The sequence below is a fragment of the Serinus canaria genome, chromosome 1 (genome assembly GCF_022539315.1).
Source record: "Serinus canaria isolate serCan28SL12 chromosome 1, serCan2020, whole genome shotgun sequence".
NCBI classification, from domain to species: domain Eukaryota; kingdom Metazoa; phylum Chordata; class Aves; order Passeriformes; family Fringillidae; genus Serinus; species Serinus canaria.
The window spans coordinates 114,392,374-114,413,931 of NC_066313.1; the positions used below are offsets into that span (position 1 = coordinate 114,392,374).

Consider the following 21,558-nt stretch of genomic DNA (forward strand, 5'->3'; position numbering starts at 1 on the left):
ACAGGGACTCACTGCACTCAACCAGCTTTCTATCCCATGGAATCCCACACTGGATGGAGCTGGGAGGGAGCTTAAGGCCCATCCAGTGCCAGCCCCAGCCAGTCCCAGGTTGCTCCAAAGTTTTAGCAGGAGTTCAAGGAGACTTTTTTCCTCTAAGGGAGCACCTTGCACAATGCAAAAAACCAAATCCTTGTACACAAGTCAGATTAAACAGTCTAGAAAAAATGTAAATCCTAGCAGAGATTGGACTGTTTGATCTCTGAGAGACTTTCAAAGGAGTACCAACGCCCTCGGGTCTTTGCTGGAAGGGCCAACCCTAAATGCTCACAAACCATTTAATAACATGCCCAGGGAAACAGGCCATACCCAGCTCCTGAGGCCAGAGCTGTCTCTGTTCTGGGAGTGTCCTGTATCTGGATCAGCATGACAAAGCCACACAGGGTCACACAGATGCAGGAGGAAGCCCTCGTGCACCACCACAGCTGAACAGAGCCACAGGAAGGAATTAAGCAGCAAAGGGAGGTTATTGTACAGTCATGAACTTACACTCAATTAAAACCTTAAAATTCCTTCCCCAAATAAGCTCCTCTCCTTGGCACACGCTCAGCATTTATTTACTACCATCAATTCTCTCACCACTGCAATCAGCCTTTTTCATGCTCTCCATGCACCAATTTACTGATTTAATGTCAGCCCATTGCTTCCAGACATCCTCCCCCTTCCTTTCCCTTGCCTGCAGCAGCAGCACAGCCCTTTCATCCCTGGTTTCCACCCAGTCCCCCCCACCAGAACTCTGTCACCCTACTTTTCATCAAGTGCTTCGCTCTTTGCACCCCATTAAAACAACACACACCCCCAAATCACACACAACCCCCAAAAAACAAGGCTGGTGTTTTTTGGAGTGGGAACACATGCCCCCCATCCCCATCCCCATCCCATCCCCTGCCTGTCCTGGCAGTGCCCAGCCCTCCTCCTACCCATGCTGTCCCAACACACCATCCCCTCTATCTGGGAACAACCCCCCTGTGTCCAGCAGAGTTTTTGGGAATGACTCCACCCTTGCTGTGGCTCCCAAACCTCCCCCAGAGCAGATCTGGGCACCCTGGCTTGGGTGCTCCGGCCTCCAAGTGCCAACTTCACCCATTTCCTTCCGTAGGGATCTGTGTGCTTTCCTCAGCCCAAGGCCTGGGGGACGTTTCTCCTGGGCTGAACAAATAAGATAACAGAGGTGGTTCTGGTACCACCCTGTCAGGCACAGCAGCTCTGCCCACGGGCAGCTCCAAATACCACGTCAGGGCCTTCTCTGAGGAGCAGCAGAAGCCAAAATATCCCGTGGGCAGGGAAGTTCTAAGGAGCTGAAATAACTGGAGATTGGGTTACTTCATAACCATAAACCAAGTAATCTGAGTGCTGACACATTCCTGCCCCACTGTGTGGAACAAGACTGAATCATTTGAACTGCAGCCACAGCCAGGGCCATCCAAAACTGACAGGAGAGGGACTTTTTACACGGGCAGACACTAACAGGACACGGCAAAACAGTTTCAAACTAAGAGAGGAGACTTAGATTGGAGACTGGGGGAGGTTTTCCCCTGTGAGAGTGAAGAGGCCTAGGCCCAGAGAAGCTGTGGCTGCCCCTGGATCCCTGGAAGCACCCAAGGATGGGATTTGGAGAAATCTGGGATAGTGGAAGGTGTCCTGCCCAAGGCAGGGGGTGGCAGCAGATGAGCATAGTGGTTCCTCCCAGCTCAGACCACTGTAGGATTCTGTGAGTCCATGTGTTGGGAATGCTCTGCAGAGCCCTGGCAGTGCTGAGCATCAGAGGAATCCACGGGACTGGACAGTCCTGTGGCACCTGCTCCAGTTCTCAGAGACCCAGGATCAACATTCCTGCTTTGCAAAGAGATAGGATTATCCCATGGCCCACACCAGCTCTCCAGTGATTCTCAGAATCCCAAAATGGTTTAGGTTGGGAAGAACCTCAAAGATCGTTGAGTCTCACCCTGTGCCATGGCAGGGACATCTTCCACTGTCCTAGGCTGCTCCAAGCCTGTCCATGGTGGCCTTGGGCACTGCCAGGGATCCAGGGGCAGCCAGAGCTCCTGTTCAGTGTACTCTGAAAGACTCCTAGTGAGGGGTGGGAAGGAATCCAAGTTCCCCTGAGCCCCCGTGCCAGCCGTGAATCACCGCTCCAGGCAGCCCCAGCCCACGACGCTGAGCGCCGGCTGCTACACGCTGGGATCCAAAGCCATAATCATGGAGTGAAAGAGAAATCTGAAAGTCAGGAAACCACATAATGGATGAGTGAGTCATCCCTGCCTGAAAAATTGAAGATGCCAAAGAAAGCTTAGAAGTCAAAGAAAAACCCACACCATTGCTGCTGTTCCATCCTGCCACCCCTGAGCCAGGAGATCCATCCCTGCAGCACTGCCTGCCCAAAGCCAGCATTCCAGGGACAGCTCTGGGCCAAGAACATCTGGAGCAGGAAGAGCTTGAGATACAGAAGCAAAAATTGTGGTAACTCTGACAAGGTAACAGAAGTACAGAATTCCTCTCTTGCTGTCAGAATTTACTGAGAAATCACAGAATGGCAAAAAAGGCTAATGTTTGGGAGGGACCTCAAAGCCCATCCAGTGCCACCCTGCCATGGACAGGGACAGCTTGCACTGTCCCAGGCTGCTCCAAGCCACATCCAAGCTGGTCTCTGGCACTGGGAGCCATTCCCTGTCCCTCCATCCCTTGTCCCCAGTCCCTCTGCAGCTCTCCTGGAGCCCCTCCAGGCCCTGGCAGGGGCTCTGAGCTCTCCCTGGAGCCTTCTCCTCTGCAAGTGAGCACCAACTCTCCCAGCCCGGCTCCAGCTCTTAGAGCCTCTCTGTGGCCTCCTCTGGAGTTGTTCCCACAGCTCCATGTTCATTCCAAGCTGGAGGCCCGGGATGGAGAGCTCAGAGCTGACCCAAAATACAGGCTCACAGCCCAGTTCTGTCTCACCTTCACAGCCTCACAGGATGGCTGAGGGAGCCCAGGGCCCCAGGAGTAATGTGGACCTTCAGAAGGGCTCTTCCCTGCATTTCTTGGCCTCTTCCTCCTCCTCCTCCTCCTCCCCAGCAGCCCAGGCTCCAAGGACTGCCCTTCTCCCTTCCCAGACACGCTCTGCATAATTAATCCAAGGGCAGCAGCGCCATTCCCACGCTGCCGTACAAGGACAGCTTCTCCCAATTCCAGCCTTATTTATCCCTCATGTGTCTCACCAAGAACTGATGATTCCCATGTTCACAGGAGCCCTGCCGAGCAGGAAACAGGGTGACAACAGCCTCTGCCTTGGCCATGGCACACGCACAATCTGCTTTTCCTACAGCCAGAAGGAATGAGCTGCTCCCAAGCCACCCACGCTGCTGCAGCCAACTCGTCCCTCTCCCAGCAAAGTCCTTCCCTTCCACTGAAGAACAAGACTCCAAGAGGGCAAGGTGCTGACTGTTCCCAGATTCCTACAGCTGATCCCACAGGAAATTCCTAACCCTAATCTCAATTATCCAACCTCAACAACAGCCTGCAGCCATCACCTTGACTTCTTTGGGAATAAAAACCCTACCCAGTGATCCTGTTATCCTCTACTTCCCCCAGCTCCAGCAAAGCCACTCTCCTGTATAATTCCCTTCTCACAAGGATCAGGTTGGCAGCAAAGGGGGACCCAAGGAAGATGTGGATCCTGGCACACGGAGGAGAAAGCCAAAGGCATGCATGGGAAGAAGGCAGAGGAAAGGAGGAGGAAGGAGCTTGTGAATAACACAAGTCCACAAAAAAGCCAAGTTCTTACTCTTGGTGCTCACAGACCTGCTTGCTTCCAGGCACTAACGGCCACAGTGGGAATCCCAGAAGAAGAACAAGATCCTGGATGTGCCAGGCACTGCCGGTGCAGTGCCTCAGCAATGGAATGCTACCAGATCCCACATGGGACAAGCTCAGTGATACGGCAGGATGAGGGGTTAGAGGAACATAGGAAGAAAGTGACATCTCTCTGCAGGACAGCCTGCAGCAGAGTGGCCACACTGCTCCTGAGGGGGAACCCTGAACCCTACTCACACATAGGGAGGAGAAAGACTCTTCCCACAAAACCCCACATATCTTTTTTTCACTAAATGTCACTATAAAAAAATCACCCTAAACCCCAGGTACTTCCTTTCCCCATGCCCAGTCACTGCCAGGGGACACCATGTAGCACACAGGGTGGCAGAGTGTGAAAAACAGCAACTGAGGGGCAGCACCAGCAGCACAAACGAAAATAAATCCCTGTTCTAGCAGGCAAAGATCATTCACATTAGGAAAACAGCAGTTTGAAAGTATTTTCCCATCCTTGCCAGCCACACACAAGCACTTTGGGTTACATCAGGGCCAGGAGAATGAGAGAATCCCAGAATATCTTCAGCTGAAGGGACCACAGGGACCACCCAGTGCCACCCCTGCCCTGCCCAGACCCCACCAAGCCCAGCCTGGGCATCCCTGGCAGCGCTGGCCAAAGGCTCCTGGAGCTCTGGCAGCCTCGGGGCCGTGCCCATTCCCTGGGCAGCCTGGGCAGTGCCAGCACCCTCTGGGGAAGGACCTTTCCCTGCCCTGCAGCCCGAGGTGCCCTGGCCCAGCCCCAGCCACTCCTCAGGTAGAAAAAATCCTCCATGGATGGGACGGGCAAACAGCAATGATCCCAAACGTGCTGCTACAAAGCAGGTGTTCCTGAATTCTAAACTTCTGCCCCAAAGTGAGACTTTTGGTTTTTAATCTATTGGGGAAATGAGAAGCCCCCCCCCCCCCACCTCTGAGTGGCACTGTGCCAGCAGTGAATGAGCCCTGCCTCCCTGGAGCTGCCTCACTGAAAAGGTTGTTACTAAAAAAACAATTTAAAAAGAAAGTCTTGAAATGAGTCACTGTGGAACCAGGAATAAATTGTGAATTTTATGCTTTGCTACACTGGAAGATGGAAATGCTACTTTTGGAGAAAGCAGTGGGGATATTCACCCCTCAGATAAAAAACACCTCCTAAAGAGGCTGTTTTCTGAGGGTGATCAGGGAAAGAGGAACTTTCTAGAACAGACACAGAACAAGAGCAGCACTGGGACCCTGAGGCTCCTCATCCCAGCAGGGTCCTGGCAGTGCTGGGGCAGCAAAAATTGACAAAAAAATGCAAGGTGTCACCTCTAGGCCATGAAACCTGGTGGGGAGAGAGCAGGAGCTGCCAAAACCAGAAGGGAATCCCCAAATCCCTGGGGCTGGCAAAGCCCTCCCAGCCCAGGCAGTGCCAGCTGTGCCCCATGGCCACCCTGTGCCCAGCCCAGAGCACTCAGTGCCACCTCCAGGGGACACCTGCAGGGATGGGCACTGCAGAGCTCCCTGGGCAGCCCCTGCCAAGGCCTGAGCCCCCTTTCCATGGGCAAATTCCTGCTGCTGGCCAAGCTGAGCTTGCCCTGGCCCAGCCTGAGGCCGTTCCCTCTTGTGCTGTCAAGGGGGAAAGAGAGATGGAGGGAATGCTTTCCAGAGATGACAAGTGGTGATTCCATCAGCTCAGCAGCTCCTGAAACCTCACCCTTGGTCTCAATAATCCACATTTTTGAGAGGCAGCTCCCACACCTGGCTTCCCTGAGGACCAGGGGACACACAGCTACTTGTGCTTTAGGAACAGCAGGGATTTCAGAGTGATCCCAAACCTCAGATGTTCCTTCCCTGAACACAGACTTTCCAAAATCCTTCAGGGCCTTTGAAGCAATAAAGAGGCTTCAAAAGACAAGCTGGGACCTCCTTGGACAACATACTCTTTCTCCTCAGCACACAGGGAAGAGCTCCGGCGTGATGCAACCCCTGTTGCAGTTCAGCACTTTAGAATGATGTTGTGTAAGCAAAACCCAAGGAAGGAAACCCCCAAACCTTTCCCTAGCCCAGCTCCAGTGCCACCCCACAACTGCTCCTCCTCTGCCTGTGCTGAACTCAGCTCAACCCTCCCTGAGACTGCAGAGAGTCACCTGGGAACACAGAGCATAGAATGTCCAGAAAATCCTCAAATCTGAGCAGATCTGGGGTTCCCCCAGAAGGGCAGCTCACCTTTTCCCCATCATTCCTAAACCATGGTTTAGCTGTGGCTTTCCCCAGATAGCTGGAGAGGCACTGCAGGGTTTGGAATGTGCCCTTCTTCTGAGCCCTGTGTGGAGAAGTGCTGGTTTTAGGGGAAGTTGAAGCAGGAAAGGGGCCTTTTCCAAACCCCAGTCGCTGGGAGTCAGACTGTGATAGCCCAGCCATGGAATCCCAGACTGGTTTGTGTTGGGAGGGACCTCAGAGCCCATCCAGTGCCAGCCCTGCCATGGCAGGGACACCTTCCACTGTGCCAGGCTGCTCCCACCTCCGTCCAGCCTGGCCTTGAGCACTGCCAGGGATCCAGGGGCAGCCCCAGCTGCTCTGGGCACCCTGGGCCAGGGCCTGCCCACCCTGCCAGGGAACAATTCCTCATTGCCAAGAATTCCTGATCCATCCCTGCCCTCCATCCCTTGTACCACATACGTGCACATGCACTTTTTACTGCCCCAAGTGCCCCTCAGGGCCTGGGATGGGGGCTCCAGGTGCTTCTTTTCTACCTGTCCCACAGCCCACTCCATGCCCAGACCCCACCATGCTGCTGCCTTCTCCACAGCACACCCAGACCCCCCTGTGCTGCTGCCTTCCCCACAGCCCACAGCACACCCAGACCCCACCACGCTGCTGCCTCCTGACAGCCCACAGCACACCCAGACCCCCCTGTGCTGCTGCCTCCTGACAGCCCACAGCACACCCAGACCCCACTGTGCTGCTGCCTTCCCCACAGCACACCCAGACCCCACCGTGCCGCTGCTTTCCCTACAGCACACACAGACCCCACTGTGCTGCTGCCTTCCCCACAGCACACCCAGACCCCACTGTGCTGCTGCCTCCTGACAGCCCACAGCACACCCAGACCCCACTGTGCTGCTGCCTTCCCCACAGCACACACAGACCCCACTGTGCTGCTGCCTCCTGACAGCCCACAGCACACCCAGACCCCACCGTGCTGCTGCCTTCCCCACAGCACACCCAGACCCCACCATGCTGCTGCCTTCCCCACAGCACACCCAGACCCCACCGTGCTGCTGCCTTCCCCACAGCATGCCCACACCCCACACAATCCACATCCCCTGTGGTTCCCCAGCGCTGAGGGGGAACGCGCCATGCAGAGCACCCTGGGCAGGAGCCAGGCCAGCAAGGCTGGCTCTGCCCCCACAGCACCGTGGCTGAACAAACAGATCCCTCCCACAGGCAGAGCCTCACTAAGGAAATGCCCCCCGGAGCTTCAGTGAGGGGATAAATCACTGGGCAGGGAAAGCTGTGAGGGCCCGAGCCGTGCTCCCAGAGCCACCGGCCCTGCAGGAACCTGCGGCACAGGCAGTGCTCGGAGCAGCACTCCAAGGGCAAACAAATAAATTCCTCAGGCGCCTTCCTCAGAGCTCCATAAATCCTGCAGGCACACAGGGGGGCAGAAGGTGGGAGCTCTGTGCACAGGAGCCGAAGGCCAGCAGAGCTGCAGGACTGCTCTGGGACCAGCACGGTGCTCCCTCTCCTCACGGCCCTGGCCCAGCCTTACAAACCACAAACGCAGAGTTGAGTGTGCTCAGAGAGGGCTCGGTGCCATGGACAGGGCTCTGGGATCCCTCTCCTGGATGGACGGGGCTCTGGGATCCCTCTCCTGGATGGACGGGGCTCTGGGATCCCTCTCCTGGATGGACGGGGCTCTGGGATCCCTCTCCTGGATGGACGGGGCTCTGGGATCCCTCTCCTGGATGGACGGGGCTCTGGGATCCCTCTCCTGGATAGACAGGGCTCTGGGATCCCTCTCCTGGATGGACGGGGCTCTGGGATCCCACTCCTGGATGGACGGGGCTCTGGGATCCCACTCCTGGATGGACGGGGCTCTGGGATCCCACTCCTGGATGGACAGGGCTCTGGGATCCCACTCCTGGATGGACGGGGCTCTGGGATCCCTCTCCTGGATGGACGGGGCTCTGGGATCCCACTCCTGGATGGACAGGGCCCTGGGATCCCTCTCCTTGTTTTCATCCCGAGGCTGGGCAGCTGCACTGGAATATTCCCCATAGGAGCAGTGCCCTGGCAGTAACAGCTCTGTCACCCGGAGCGGCCCCTCAGCAGAGCACACAGAGCACAGGACAGAGAGCTCAAACTGCCCCAAACTGCAGCTGGGAAGGGTTTGGGACCACCCTGGGAACACAGCACAGTGTCTGTGGCTGCCATGGGCACAGAACACTTTGTTTAGCAGAGTTAATTACAGACCAGCACAGCTTCCAGCAATCTGAGGCTGCCTCGGAGATGTGCTTCAAATCACAGAAAATGGCCTTGACTTTTTTAAAAAGATTCTTGTTCCCAAACACAGTGGGAGGGACCAAGAGTTTCTGCATGACATCAGCCACCAAACTTGAGAAAACAGCAGCTTTCCATGTGCAAATTAAAAATAAAATAATTTCATTACTGGAAAAAAAACAAAAAAAAGGAGACTTAACAGAACATTATTATTGTCATGAACAGCTTAAAAGTTAAATTCTAAAAAAACCTGCACCTGATCTCCTCTGAAATCCATCCAGTGCCACTCCCAGCCATGGCAGGGACACCTTCCATGGCTCCAAGCCCCAGTGTGCAACCTGGCCTTGGGCACAGCCCCAGCTACTCTGGGCACCCTGAGCCAGGGCCTGCCCACCCTGCCAGGGAACAATTCCTCATTGCCAAGGTCCCATCCAGCCCTGCCCTCTGGCACTGGGAGCCATTCCCTGGCTGCTGTCCCTCCATCCTTGTCCCCAGTCCCTCTGCAGCTCTCCTGGAGCCCCTTCAGGCCCTGCCAGGGGCTCTGAGCTCTCCCTGGAGCTTCTCCTCTCCAGGTGAGCACCCCCAGCTCTGCCAGCCTGGCTCCAGAGGGGCTCCAGCCCTGGAGCAGCCCCATGGCCCCTCTGGGCTCTCTCCAGCAGCTCCAGGTCCTTCCTGTGAGGGGACGCCCAAAGTGGAACAGCTCTGCTGCGGGGTCAGCCCAGGGAAGGGGATTTGGGGCTGGAGGAGAGCAGAGCCCATCCCAGCTAATCCCACTCCCGGATCACCTGGCTGGAAACTTTATTTGCCCAGAGTTTTGGACACTACACTTGGTGGGAAAAAAGCATTTGTGAGGAAATATAAATGCTACTTTTTCATGTAAGTCTTGTATCTCCAGGCTACATCAGCTGATCTAAATAAAAGTCCCTAAAACCCAAAAAAGGAAGCTGAGTTTCTCTCTATCAAGTCTCCTGCCCAGTACCAGCACAGGACACAGCCACTGGCTGTACTGGTGGTATTTCTTTCCCAAGAGCAGAAGTGTCACCTCTGCAGCACTTCCGTGCCCAGCCAGAACACACAGGACTAAGTTTAGCCATCGTTAGGCCACAGAGAAATCCCTCCTAAGCCCTGTCCACTCCCAGAGCCAAGGAGGCACCAGCAAACCAAACCATCTGCAGAGAGCTCTGCATTCACCCAAATCTGACTTTTTAAACTCATTATTCAGGCCTGATTTCTTGCAGCTCCTCCAGGACCAGAGGAGCAGAAGCCCTGGGATCTGAGCAGCAACACTTGGGGATGTTGGGCTGCAAAAAATCCTGTCAGAGTGTGAAATTCTGGGTTATTTCTGTTGGGCTGGGCTGACTCAGCATTCAGCATCAGCCAGAGCCACGCTGAAGGACTGTGTTTACCAAAGGGATAACTCTGGCTACCAGGGAAGCTCCTGGCCAAATCCTAACACAAACACTCAGGTGACTCAGGAGGATGAGCACAGACTCCTCTGGATCTTCTTTAATACCTCATTAATTCAGGAAAAAAACACTCCGTACCCTCCAGGCAGAAAATATTCTTTGCAGCAGCATCATAAACGGGAAAAGGAGCCACGAGCTTTCCTTCCTCCTCTGCTGCAAACAGGGAACTTCCCTGCAGTTCCCTGAAAATTCTTGTCCAAACCAATTCCAAGTGGCTCAGGCTGCCAGGGCAGGGATGGAATCACATCCCTGGAGGGATCTAACAGTGCTGTGGATGTGGCACTTGGGGACATGGCTTAGCTGAACTCTGCAAGGGCTTTCCCAACCTAAATAATTCCAGGATACTCCCCAGTAAACCCAGCCCTTTCTCACCTTGTGCACCAAAGCCTGCATGAGTACTTCTACCAATGCTCACACAAAGACCCTAGTGAATAATAAAGCCTTTTTCCTCCTCCTTTCCAACACAAATTCCCTTGTTTCTCTGGGACAGAATGTGCTGGATTCACTCCCAGGGCCAGGGCAGGTGTCAGTGAAGCCTTCCTGGGAGCCTTCCTGGGAATGCTGGATGTGCCACCACACTGCCTTTGGGGAGGGTCTCGAGCCCCTCCTCTGCCAGGTGACCTCCTGCACAGCAGTGACATCTCTGCATGTTACTCCTGCCTCAGGAACAGGAGGCTGGGGCTTCCACATCCCACAGCACCAAGAGGTTACACATCCAGAGCCCGTGGGGAACTCCAAGGAGTTGGAAATGACATTCCCAGCAAAGGTGTGAGCTTGAACCACAGAGCAAGACTTGGGTTTGGTTAAACAGTTCCTGTTCCCTCAGTGAACAGCAGCTGGAGCTTCTCCCAACCCCAAAGAAATCACAAGAATGAACCCATTACACATTGTCAGCGGGAGTACGGATGAGCTGGGGTGAAATGTCCCCTTTTCCCACACCTCAGGAAACCTCCACCCCAGTTCCAGTGGTCCTGGCAGGACCCAAGAGCAGCACATCCCACAGCCCTGTGGGCACAGCAGGCCTGGGCTGATCCTGGCTTTCCTGCTGCTTCTTCCACGTAGAGCTCAGCTTTGTCCTGGATCCTTCCACGCTCCCAGCCTCAGGAGGCGCCCAGGGCCATCACACTGCTGGGATTTGGGGCTCCCTGTGCTCAGGGGGCCTGTGCAGAGCCCAGATGGCTCCTCCACACCCTTGAGTGCTGCCAACACAGCAAAGAGCCAAAGGTACGGTGGAGCTGGCTGGGATGAGCCGGGACAGTGGGACAGCAGGATAATGGGATAGCAGGACACCTCATCCCAGCAGAGTCCCAGGGATAGGAAAGCATCTCAGCCACTTCACCTTGTTAGGCTGAGCACTGAAAATAGACCCGGGATGAAAAACAAACCAGCTGGACAAGTTCTCCACAGCGGGAGGCTCTGGCCAGCAGTGAGTGAGCTCTGTCCTGCCCTGAGATCTGTCCTGTCCCCTGACCTGTCCAGAGCTCTGTCCTGTGTCCTGCCCAGAGCTCTGCCCTGCCCAGGGAGCTCCAGAGGGGCCAGTGCCACTGGAGCATTCCCTCAGGCCAGCCCTCGGGGAGGGAGGGGTGGCAGGGAAAGCAGTGGCCCATCCAGCACACCTCTGAAGATAACCATCTGCAGGATGGCACAGGAATGCCAGACATTCCCTTTAAGGACCTGACAAACTCCAAGAGCTGAGCCTCACCCTTTGAAGCATGAAGCATTTTTTCTCCTTTCCCAAGAGGAAAAATAAAAGATGGGAGAAAAAATAAATAGCAACCCCATTTATCACACCGATTGCTGTCAGGAAAACTTCTCTAGGAATCATCCTGCAGTGTGGGAGAACAGCACTGAATGCCCCCAAATATCCCTTTCCACCCTCCTTCTGTGTAAATGATACAGCAAATGAAATGAACAGGAAAACCTGTTTATCTCCAAAACACAGCATGCAAATCTCCAGGAAACAGTGTGGTCCATGAGAAACCTCTGAGAGCAGCAGGAGCAGAGGCCTGGAATGGGATGGGGACAGCCTTGGGGTGGCACCGGGATAGCACCCATGGTGGGATGAGGTGGGATGGGGACAGCCCCCACCACTGCCCCACCAAGAGATCCCTCTGCCACGTGTGCTGCCATCACCATTCCCACAAAACCAGCTGCATTCCAACTTCCACACTTGTCAGTTCCACACTTTTGGAGCATGCCCTCTTTCATCCAGAGGCCCTCCAGGACACAGCTTAATTAACTGACTCTCAGCAGGCCAGGCTGCAGGAGTGCCACACCCTGAGGAAGCTGAGGCTCCTCTTCATCCTGCCAGCTCTGCAGGATGCACTCACTCCTCTGGGGACACCCCCAGCCAGAGCCAGCCTGGGCTCCAGGAGAGAGCTGGGAAGATAAAAACTCTGAGACCCTGGCTATCAGGACAAAGCAGAGCTGGAGCTGCTCTGGCAGAGCCTGGCACAACCCAACACCCCAGATCCCCTGGCAGCATCAGCAGCTCTGCTGGGTTTGTGCCCCAGTCCTGGCTGGGGACAAACCAACCTGAGTCCCCCAGGCAGAGCCACCTGGATCCACACACCACAGATAAAAGCATGGCATGGACAAGAACGTTCTTCCTGATCCTTTCCACAGGTTTGGAAAAGATCTCCTCAATTTTGCAGTTTACAGCCCAGACCCACTGTGAAACCCCAGGAACACTGAACTGCTGTCGCCTTCCCAAAACACTCTGAGGTGCTCAGACCTTCCATCAGCCATTTCCCCATCAACACTTCATCTCTGGACTTGGATCCAGCTCCAGAAATGCCAACCAGAGGAGGAAGCTGGTAAGCTCCAGCGGGATTGGCCCCGCCTGAGATGGGATGAGTTCCCTCAGCAGCACCCCCTGAGCCAAGTGCCAGCAGGTGGGAAAAGCCATCACACAAGGATTAAGAGGGAATAACCCTTCCACAGCCTGCCTGGCCTGGAGCTCTCCTCACCTCACCTGCAGTCCTGGAGCTGCTCTGTGACAAGCACGAGGCCTTCAGGCCAGCACAAGGTGCCAAACCTGGATTTTTGCCTTCCAGCTGCCAAACTGCCAGAACAAACCCACCCAGGCTCCCTGAACAACAGGAGCTGTGTGGAGCAGAATACTTCCAGAATTACTTCTGTCCCCCAAAAATTAGTTTCTATGCTCCATCCATCTCTATCCAGTTGAAAAAAATAACTTTTTTTCCCTTTGGCTTACTCACCCATTAATTATGTCCTGGCACTCTTACAGATCTAAACACAAGCATTGCTTAGCAGCTTTAATCCTGAATTATTCCTCCCTTTCCTGCAATCCAAAGCCTCCCTTGCCTAGGAAGGGGCAGGCTGTTCCAACCAGCAAGCTGTTCCTTTGTAACTCAGAGAGGAACATTCCTCAAGTTCTCCTGTTTATTGCATTTTTATGCTCCCAGAACAGCCGAATTTATGGCACCGGAGCTCCAAACCTGCAGAGAAGAATTAAACTGACCTTAAAACTCCATCCTTCAGGGAAAAACAAACACTGGGGTACAAAAATAGTGCCTTTTCCTGCAAAACGTGTGTGTGTTACCAAACATCCCCGTTTCCAACTGCACTGCTGCTGCTTCCACTTTCTGAGAGCTGCTGGGATCAGCAAGTCCCAAACCCCAGAGGAGGTGAAGGGGTGTTGGAACTGAGAACATGCAGAGCTCCTTGGTGGGATAAAGAGCATTTCCAAGGAGCTGCCTAAGTGGATCCTGCAAATGTCTCTTGTGGCAAACCTCAGCAAGGTGGGGATAAAAACATATACACAAATATATATATATGTGCCAGAGGCAACCCCTCTCCCTCTCAGGGTGGTGAGAGACTTCCAAGGAGCACTTGGTAGTTCCCAAAGTCAAACCCCACAGATGTCCGTGACACACAGTGAGTTAATGCATTTTCCAAAGTGGAAAAAATAGGTTACTTAAAAATAGGTCCATAATCCAAACAAACAAGCACCCCGGTACTATTTCACAGAGGGAAAACAAGCAGGCAGGGACAGTCCTGGGACACAAGCAGGCATGGCTCCCCAGTGACTTCTCATGCTCCTCTCAAGGTTTTCCATCCACTGCAGGGCCAGGAGAAGCTCCTGGGCACAGTCCTGCCATCACTCCTTACCATTAATTGTATTAGGATTATTGCAGAGAGCTCAGAGCCCCTGGCAGGGCCTGAAGGGGCTCCAGGAGAGCTGCAGAGGGACTGGGGACAAGGATGGAGGGACAGGACACAGGGAATGGCTCCCACTGCCAGGGGGAAGGGCTGGATGGGATCTTAGGCAGAAATTGTCCTCTGTCAGTGGTGAGGCCCTGGCACAGCATGAGGCAGGAGCTCCTCAAGGCTCCCATGTGCTGCAGGAGTGACAGAGCAATGGCTTTAATTAAAGAGTCCTTGTCCCTGCCAGCACCAGCTCCTAAAACTGAAACAGAGCCCTGGAGGTGCCACAAAATTAATCAGGCATGGCTGCAGGGGCTGGGGAAATGAAGGTGAGGGAAAATTAAAGTGTTCCAGAGAGCCCAGCATGGATCAGCCATGGGAGCACAGCAGACTCAGCACATGGGAGAAGAGCAGACAGCGTTGCCTCCACAGGAAACATCCCCAAATTCCAGCAGCAAAGAGAGCCTGGAGGGCGGGAGGAGGAAGCAGCAGGTCCAGGGCTGCACCTGGGAACAGGGAGAAGGCAGAAAAGAGGCCCAAACCCCCATTATTCACAGCATCCCACACTGGACTGGGCTTAGAGGCCCCACAGCCCACCCAGTGCCCCCCTGCCATGGCAGGGACACCTCCCTCTGTCCCAGGCTACTCCCAGCCCCAGTGTCCAGCCTGGCCTTGGGCACTGCCAGGGATCCAGGGACAGCCAGAGCTGCTCTGGGCACCCTGGGCCAGGGCCTGCCCACCCTGCCAGGGAAGGATTTCTCCCCAGTAGGACCTGACTGACACAAGGAGGGCTGATGGAATCTCCTTCTCCAGCTGGGGGCAGGGGGATGCCCAGACCTGAACTCAAGGACACTGAAGGTCCCAGCTCCTGTTTCCAGCACATCCCTGCCCCTCCAGTTACCCACAGCAGGGCTCCACACAGCTGGGCCAGCCAGAACAGGAACCACCCTGGTCCCAAAGGGCCTTTCCAGAGGCAACCAGAGCTGCCCAGGGAGAGCCACAACTCTCCTGCCTGCCAGAAGTTTATTTCTCCCTCTCTGGATTCAAAGCAGAGCTAATTAATGGAGGAAACAGCTTTTTTAACACTAATAAGTTTGTGCTGTTAGGGCTCTGGGGAGCAGAATGCCAGGCTGGGCACAGTCCAGCACCGAAGGGTGGCCAGGGCTGGCACTGACCCTGGGCTTGGAAGCACCAGGGACATGAGCCACTGCCAGCACACCCTCCAAGTGGGACAAGCAGCAGGACAGTGATAACCCCAGGGAAAAGTGCTGCTGTTCAGCCACCAGCTCACAGAAAGGGATTTTTTACTAACAAACCACAGAATCCCAGAGTACCTGGGGCTGGCAAAGCCCTCCCAGCCCAGGCAGTGCCAGCTGTGCCCCATGGCCACCCTGTCCCCAGCCCAGAGCACTCAGTGCCACCTCCAGGGGACACCTGCAGGGATGGGCACTGCAGAGCTCCCTGGGCAGGCCCTAAATACCAGGATGGCCTTTTAGCTCCCCTCCCTCCTCAAATGCCAGGCAGATTGTGAACCACACCTCCCTGGACGGTACCTCAGCTCCTCTGGGCTGTCCCCAGACTCTCACCTGTCTCTACAGTCCAGGGGAGGAAAGAGCTCCCACAGGGAATTGTGGTGTACCAACACACCCAGGCAGCCCCCGAACCAACGACCAACTGAGCAGGCCACAGAAACACAAAGTGCTTTTCCTTCTCACTTCTCTTGGGATGAGGCTCTGTTCCATGCCCACCAGAGCATCCCAGACCCTGCAGCTGCACCACAAGAGATGTCAGGAGGCTCCTTCCTCACACATTTTCTGCTCCATGCCCTCCTGAGAGCAAAGAATGGAAAGGACAGAAGGATTGCTGCCTTGGACTTCCATGCGGGTGTGTGAATCCCTGCCCCATGGTGGGAAAGGCCAACCCAAAGTCCAGTTTGGAGCAGGAGCTGCAGCTCCCTGCAGCCCCAGCAGTGCCCCAGCAGTTCCCCCTGCACCCTCCTGCAGGAAGGGACCACCCCAGGGGCACAGCAGACATGGAAACAGCTGCTTTCCAAGGCAGCAAATAAATAAATCTAACAAGAAATTAAATTAAGAGCCTCTCTCTGATCCAGCTGAGCATTACTCCAAGTTTCTGGGCCAAGCAGGGAAGGGAATGAGCTGGAGGGAGCCAGGAGCTCCCCAGCAGCCCAGTCGGCCCTGTTCCTCCTCCTTCTCCACATGAGGCCACTTTGCTGCCAAAACATGATTTTTCCAGCTCTCAGAATGGCAATTCCTCGAGATGAGTTTCATTCCCGAAGGAAGCCGAGGTTGTGCTTCCAGCTGAGCTGGGGAAGAACACGGACTTTTCCCTGGCAGAGCCTCCAAGTATTCCCACAACTGCTTCACCTCCCTCACCCAACCCAAAGCTGCTGCTCACAGGAGCAACTTCTACTCAGAGAACCCCTCGAAAGAATTAATTTAACAGCAACATCTCCTTTAAGAGGCATTTTATCAAAGCAAGGAGGGCACAGCGGGTCACTGTGCCCCATGAACTCCCCTGGGTCCGTGGAAGGACAGAGACCCAGCCTGTTCCACCCTGCAGGATGAGCCATCACTAAGCTCCCCATGGCTGCACTGAGGCCTCCTCCTGCCCACAAGACAAAAGCCCTCATGTTGGTTTCAAGGCCAAACCCAGCACTTCCCAAGACAGATGTTTTGCAGTGAAGGATTCACTTCCAATGAACCCCTGGGCCTTGGGATGGCAAGGACAGACAGGGCTTGGGCACAGCCTCCTCACCCAGAAATTCACATTCTCCCCTCTGGAATCAATGACAGTCACCAGCCTGTAGCTGCAGCCCCCTTCCTCACTCTGACTGTGTCCCACAGGATGCTCTCTGGGGTTAAAGGCAAACACAGGAACAGCACCGAGCACAGCCCCCTAGCTTTGGGCACTGACACAATGAGGATGTGGCTTTAACTTGTTCTTTAAATCACTGAGATAAGAGCAAAGATGACTCAAGAAGGGTTGTGATGAAGGAATCAGTGAAGCAGGAGACAAGGCAGCAGAAGGAGCAAGGATGAGAAAGAGGAGCTGCTGTGTGAAGAGGAAAAGCCACCAAACCTGTGCCAGCCCTGCACCAGAGCCCAGCCCTTGCCACCCTCTGAGGCATCACCCAAAAATGCCTTCACACAACACACAGTTCAGAGCCCACCTCTGAGCTGCTGCAGGGAAGAGGGAAAATCCACTCCACAATCCCTGACCTGCCTCAAGGATGGCAGAACAAGGACCCACAGGAGGCCCCAGATCCCTGTGGATGCCAGACCTCAGGAAGGAATTCCCTGAAACGAGGCTCAGGGCAATGCAGACTGGCACCACTTCCATATTATTGCAGGGGGATCTGGATCCCCCTGGATCTAACGGGGAAGCTGTCACCATTGAGGGAACCAGGGATGAGCCCCAGCCATCCAAACCCTCACCTCTCCACAGTCAGCTTTCCTTGGATCGCCTACAAACACACCTGGAAGTGCCCACCTGTGCTGGGCTGCACAGAGAGCAAGCAGTTAAAATAAAAACAATAAATCCCACACACTGGTTGCAGATGATGTGACTTAAGGACGAAAAGCCAGCTGAGCAAGATTAGAATTTTAAATGAGATGAAATTTAAGACATTTGACCCAAACAATGGGTCACATTTTTGATGGCCCACATAACCACAGCCCCGGAGGATGTTCTGATAAGGACCAGAAAAGGGACCAAAACCTGGCTGATCTGGGCAACAGCCAGAGTACAGCAAATGAGCAGAAAGAAGGGAAAAAAATCCTGGAAGTCCAGTTTGTCCCAGAGGAGCCTGGTTTACCCACTTTTAGAGGGTGTGAAAAGGTCCCAGGCCGGGCTGCAGCCTGACAAATTCGGGCTAAAAATAACCCGGGCGGGTGCAAACAATGCCGTGGGGCCTCACACATCCTGTGACAGCGGCAGGAGCCCAAACCTGGCCTCGGGCAGGGCCAGGGGCTGCCGGGGCTCCTGCTGCCTGGCCTGGGCTCCAAACCCCCCATCCCTCCTTACATGGCTCCTGTGCTGCGGAGTGGAACCAAACTTCAATGCGATCCCGGCAGGAAAAGATTACAGATCAAAGATTAAGGCCTCAATTCACCTCTGAGAGAGTGAAAGCCAAGAGAAAATCTGGTTTTCCCCGAGGTTCAGTCACCTAGCCTGGTTTTCCCGCATGGATAAACCCACCCGTTTCAAACTCTTGCTTAAAATATGTCCCAAAATATGAATCGGGATCATTCCCTAATCCTCTATAAAACCTGCTGATGCATCCCCTGAGTGTGTAGAGCAACCTCAGCAGCCCAAGAAGTGCTGCAGCTCAGGCTCCTGCTCTTTGCAAGCACTGCCCTGCACCGCCTGAGAACCTTCCCCGGTGATGACATTTTATCGTTAAAATCCTACCATCCTAATTAAAGAATTAAAAAAAAAAAAAACCACCAAAAAAAAGCACCTTTGCACGTTGGAAAACGTATCAAAGCCGAGCACTTTCACTTTCAAAAACGTCCAACACTCACCTCTGCCTCCCACCGAGCAGCCAACACCTTCTGCTTCCAGGGAAAACAGCGGGAAAAGCCTGTCCTGTGCCGGCTGAGGACATTCCCTGCTGGGAGCGACAGCTCAGAGAGCTCCAAACCAAGCGGCCAAGAGACCTCGGGGAACCCGCGGAGCTGCGGCAGGAGAGGGCTCGGAGCCCTCCCAGCCCTCCGGGCTGCCCCGGGACGGGACACGGAGCAGGGGACACCGATCCCTGCCTGGCCACATTCCTGCACCTTTGGGACCCCAGCCCGAGCCAGCCAGGACTCCCATGCAGGTTCGGGAGCCAAACCACGGCCCGGCGTGACCCAAAGCGCTGGAGCAGCCGCTGCGGGGGCAGCTCTGGGGCCCGGGCGCTGGGGCTGCTCCCGCCCGTGCCGGGGCTGCCTCCGCTCGCCAAGAGCACAGCCAGCAGCTGAATCACCCAGGCTGCCACACTTCTGCAGGGCCTCCAAAAATAACCGCGCTGGAAATTCCTTGGAGGCACAAACCTTGCTTCGCAAGGACTGCGGAGATCCAGTTTCCTTAGTGGAGCAGACTGGATGCGAAGGGTCCAGAGGGCTCAGGAGCAAGGCCAGAGGGGATGAGGAGCCCTTGTCCCGGAGACAGCCAGTGGCAGACCCCATCCCCGGTCGGGACAGAGCCGCCGAGCTGCCCGTGCTCCCACCCCGAGATGCCCATGGTTCTGCTGATCCCACGGCTCCAGGGCCGGCTCCTTGCCCCGCTCCTTCCACCGGCAAGCGCCAGGCTCAGAGCCGAGCCCTTCCCAGGACGCCGCTGCGGCGCTTTCCATCAAACACCAGCATCCAAACACCACCCCAGCCCCTTCCCCGCGCCCACATCCCCCGAGCCGCCCTCGGAAAGGTCTGCTGGGCCGGGCTGCAGCCCGGGGGTCCCGGCAGCGGGGCTCGGCACTGCCGGTGCCCGGAGCTGCCCCGGGGCTGGGGCCGGCCCAGGCTCACAGCGGCTGCAGGGCCAGCTCCGGCTGACCTCGGGCACCGCCACAAGGACACGGAGCCCACGGAGCCGGCTCCTCCGGGGGCAAACCCGCAGCGTGTCGGGGCTCGGCTCCCGCTGCCCGTCCGGCTTTTGGGGCGGAGGGGATGGGAACGGGCTGAGCAGAGCGCCAGGGCTGTGCTGGCCGCGCTCCTCAGGTGGGACTGGCTAATCCCTGCACCGCTGGGGTCCCACAGCCGGGAACGGCCCTGAAAACAGCTCATGCGGAACTCTCGGCACTGTCCCGAGCTCCCGGCACCGCTCTCCTTACCACAGGGCGAACAAGTAAATAACACAAATTATCTCAATTCCCGCGAACCGCTCCCAGTCGACGCCACTTAACGAAGAAGAGCACAATATTGTAAATGAGCTGAAATTTTAAACTTTTGACCCAAACAGCCGGAGCCCGCTGCAGGAAAAAACCGGGGTTATTTCGGTCCTTGCGGGGTCCCGAACCGGGGATCACCGCAGTTCTTGCCCGAAAGGCGGAGGAATGGCCCCAAAACGAAGTCCGGGGGGGGCTGGCACGGCCTTCCCCGGGCAGCGCCCGAGCCCGGCGGGGCGGGCAGGGCACCACGGGGGCCCGGCCGGGGGCTCACCTGCGATGGCCGAGTCGTCCAGGTGGGAGCCGGGGGCTCGCTCGGCGCGGCCGGGATGCTGCAGGACGAGGAGGAGGAGGAGGAAGAGGCCGCACAGCGCCCGCACGGCCCGGCCCGGCCGCGGCTCCATTTCCGCGTCCCCGCCGCCGTCAGCTGCTCCTCGGCATCGGCACCGGCTGGGGGGCCGCAGGGTGTCCCGGTTATCCCGGCTATCCCGACACTGCCGCGAGCTGCGGCCGCGCACCGGCTACCGGAACCCTCTGCCACCCCCCCCGCCCCGCAGTGGTCTCTCCCAGGACAGCCTCCCCCCCCGTCGCAGTGGTCTCTCCCGGGACAGCCCCAGTCCCCCCGCCCTCAGTGGTCTCTTCCCGGGGTAACCCCGCCGGCCCCTGTCCGCTCTGCCGGGATTACCCCTCTTCCCGCCACCTCCGCTAGCGCCTCCTCGGCCCGCTCCGTCCCTCCGCCGCCTCCTGGCAGCGGTGCCTCCCGGAAAACTCCGCTCCGTCTGTGCCGGGACAGCTCCGCCCCCCCCCCACCCCCCACGCCGCCGCGGTGGTCTCGTCCGCCCCCCCGCGCGCCGCGCTACGCACCGGGCCCTGGGGCCGCCGCGCGCGCGCTGATAGGGGGCGTGGCCAAGCGCCACCCGGCCACACCCGCTAGGAGGAGGAGCCAACGGGGCGGGCACGTGGCCACGCCCCCGCACCCGCCAGCACGCGCACGGCGCTGGTCCGCAGCGACCTCTGGTGGGCAGAGCGGGGAATGGCGGGAACGGGGGGGACCGGGACACATCGCGACAGGGAACACACCGCGACAGGGGACACACACCGAGACAGGGACACATAGCGCACACTGCGATAGGGGACACACCGCGACAGGGGACACACACCGAGACAGGGACACATAGCGATAGGGGACACACCGCGACAGGGGACACACACCGAGACAGGGACACATAGCGCACACTGCGATAGGGGACACACCGCGACAGGGGACACACACCGAGACAGGGACACATAGCGCACTCTGCGATAGGGGACACACCGCGACAGGGGACACACAGCGAGACAGGGACACATAGCGATAGGGGACACACCGCGACAGGGGACACACACCGAGACAGGGACACATAGCGATAGGGGACACATCGTGACAGGGGACACACACCGAGACAGGGACACATAGCGATAGGGGACACATAGCGCACACTGCGATAGGGGACACACCGCGACAGGGGACACACACCGAGACAGGGACACATAGCGCACTCTGCGATAGGGGACACACCGCGACATGGGACACACTGGGACATGGGACACGCACCAACAGGGGAGAGAGCCCATGGGACACACCGGGACATGGGACCCACTGCGACACGGAACGCACCGCAGCAAGGGACACACTGA

At 56.5% G+C, this 21,558-nt stretch overlaps 1 protein-coding gene across 8 annotated transcripts in view; it reads right to left on the reverse strand.

Annotated features, from left to right (window-relative positions):
• Window positions 1-20,784, reverse strand: part of STIM1 (stromal interaction molecule 1) — a 72,892-nt gene extending 52,108 nt beyond the window's left edge. For 2 of the 8 annotated variants that reach the window (XM_050971385.1, XM_050971491.1), the window contains exons 1-2: window positions 20,567-20,704; window positions 20,156-20,331 (exon numbers count right to left, since the gene is read on the reverse strand). In XM_050971385.1, the coding sequence (XP_050827342.1) occupies window positions 20,156-20,285 (130 nt within the window). In that variant the 5' untranslated portion in view covers window positions 20,286-20,331; window positions 20,567-20,704. Of the gene's footprint in view, window positions 1-2,002; window positions 2,027-2,988; window positions 3,080-20,155; window positions 20,332-20,566; window positions 20,706-20,745 lie in introns of those variants that run through there. The other 6 variants (XM_050971354.1, XM_050971260.1, XM_050971512.1 and 3 more) reach the window with 6 other exon arrangements.
• Window positions 20,785-21,558: the final 774 nt, after the last annotated feature.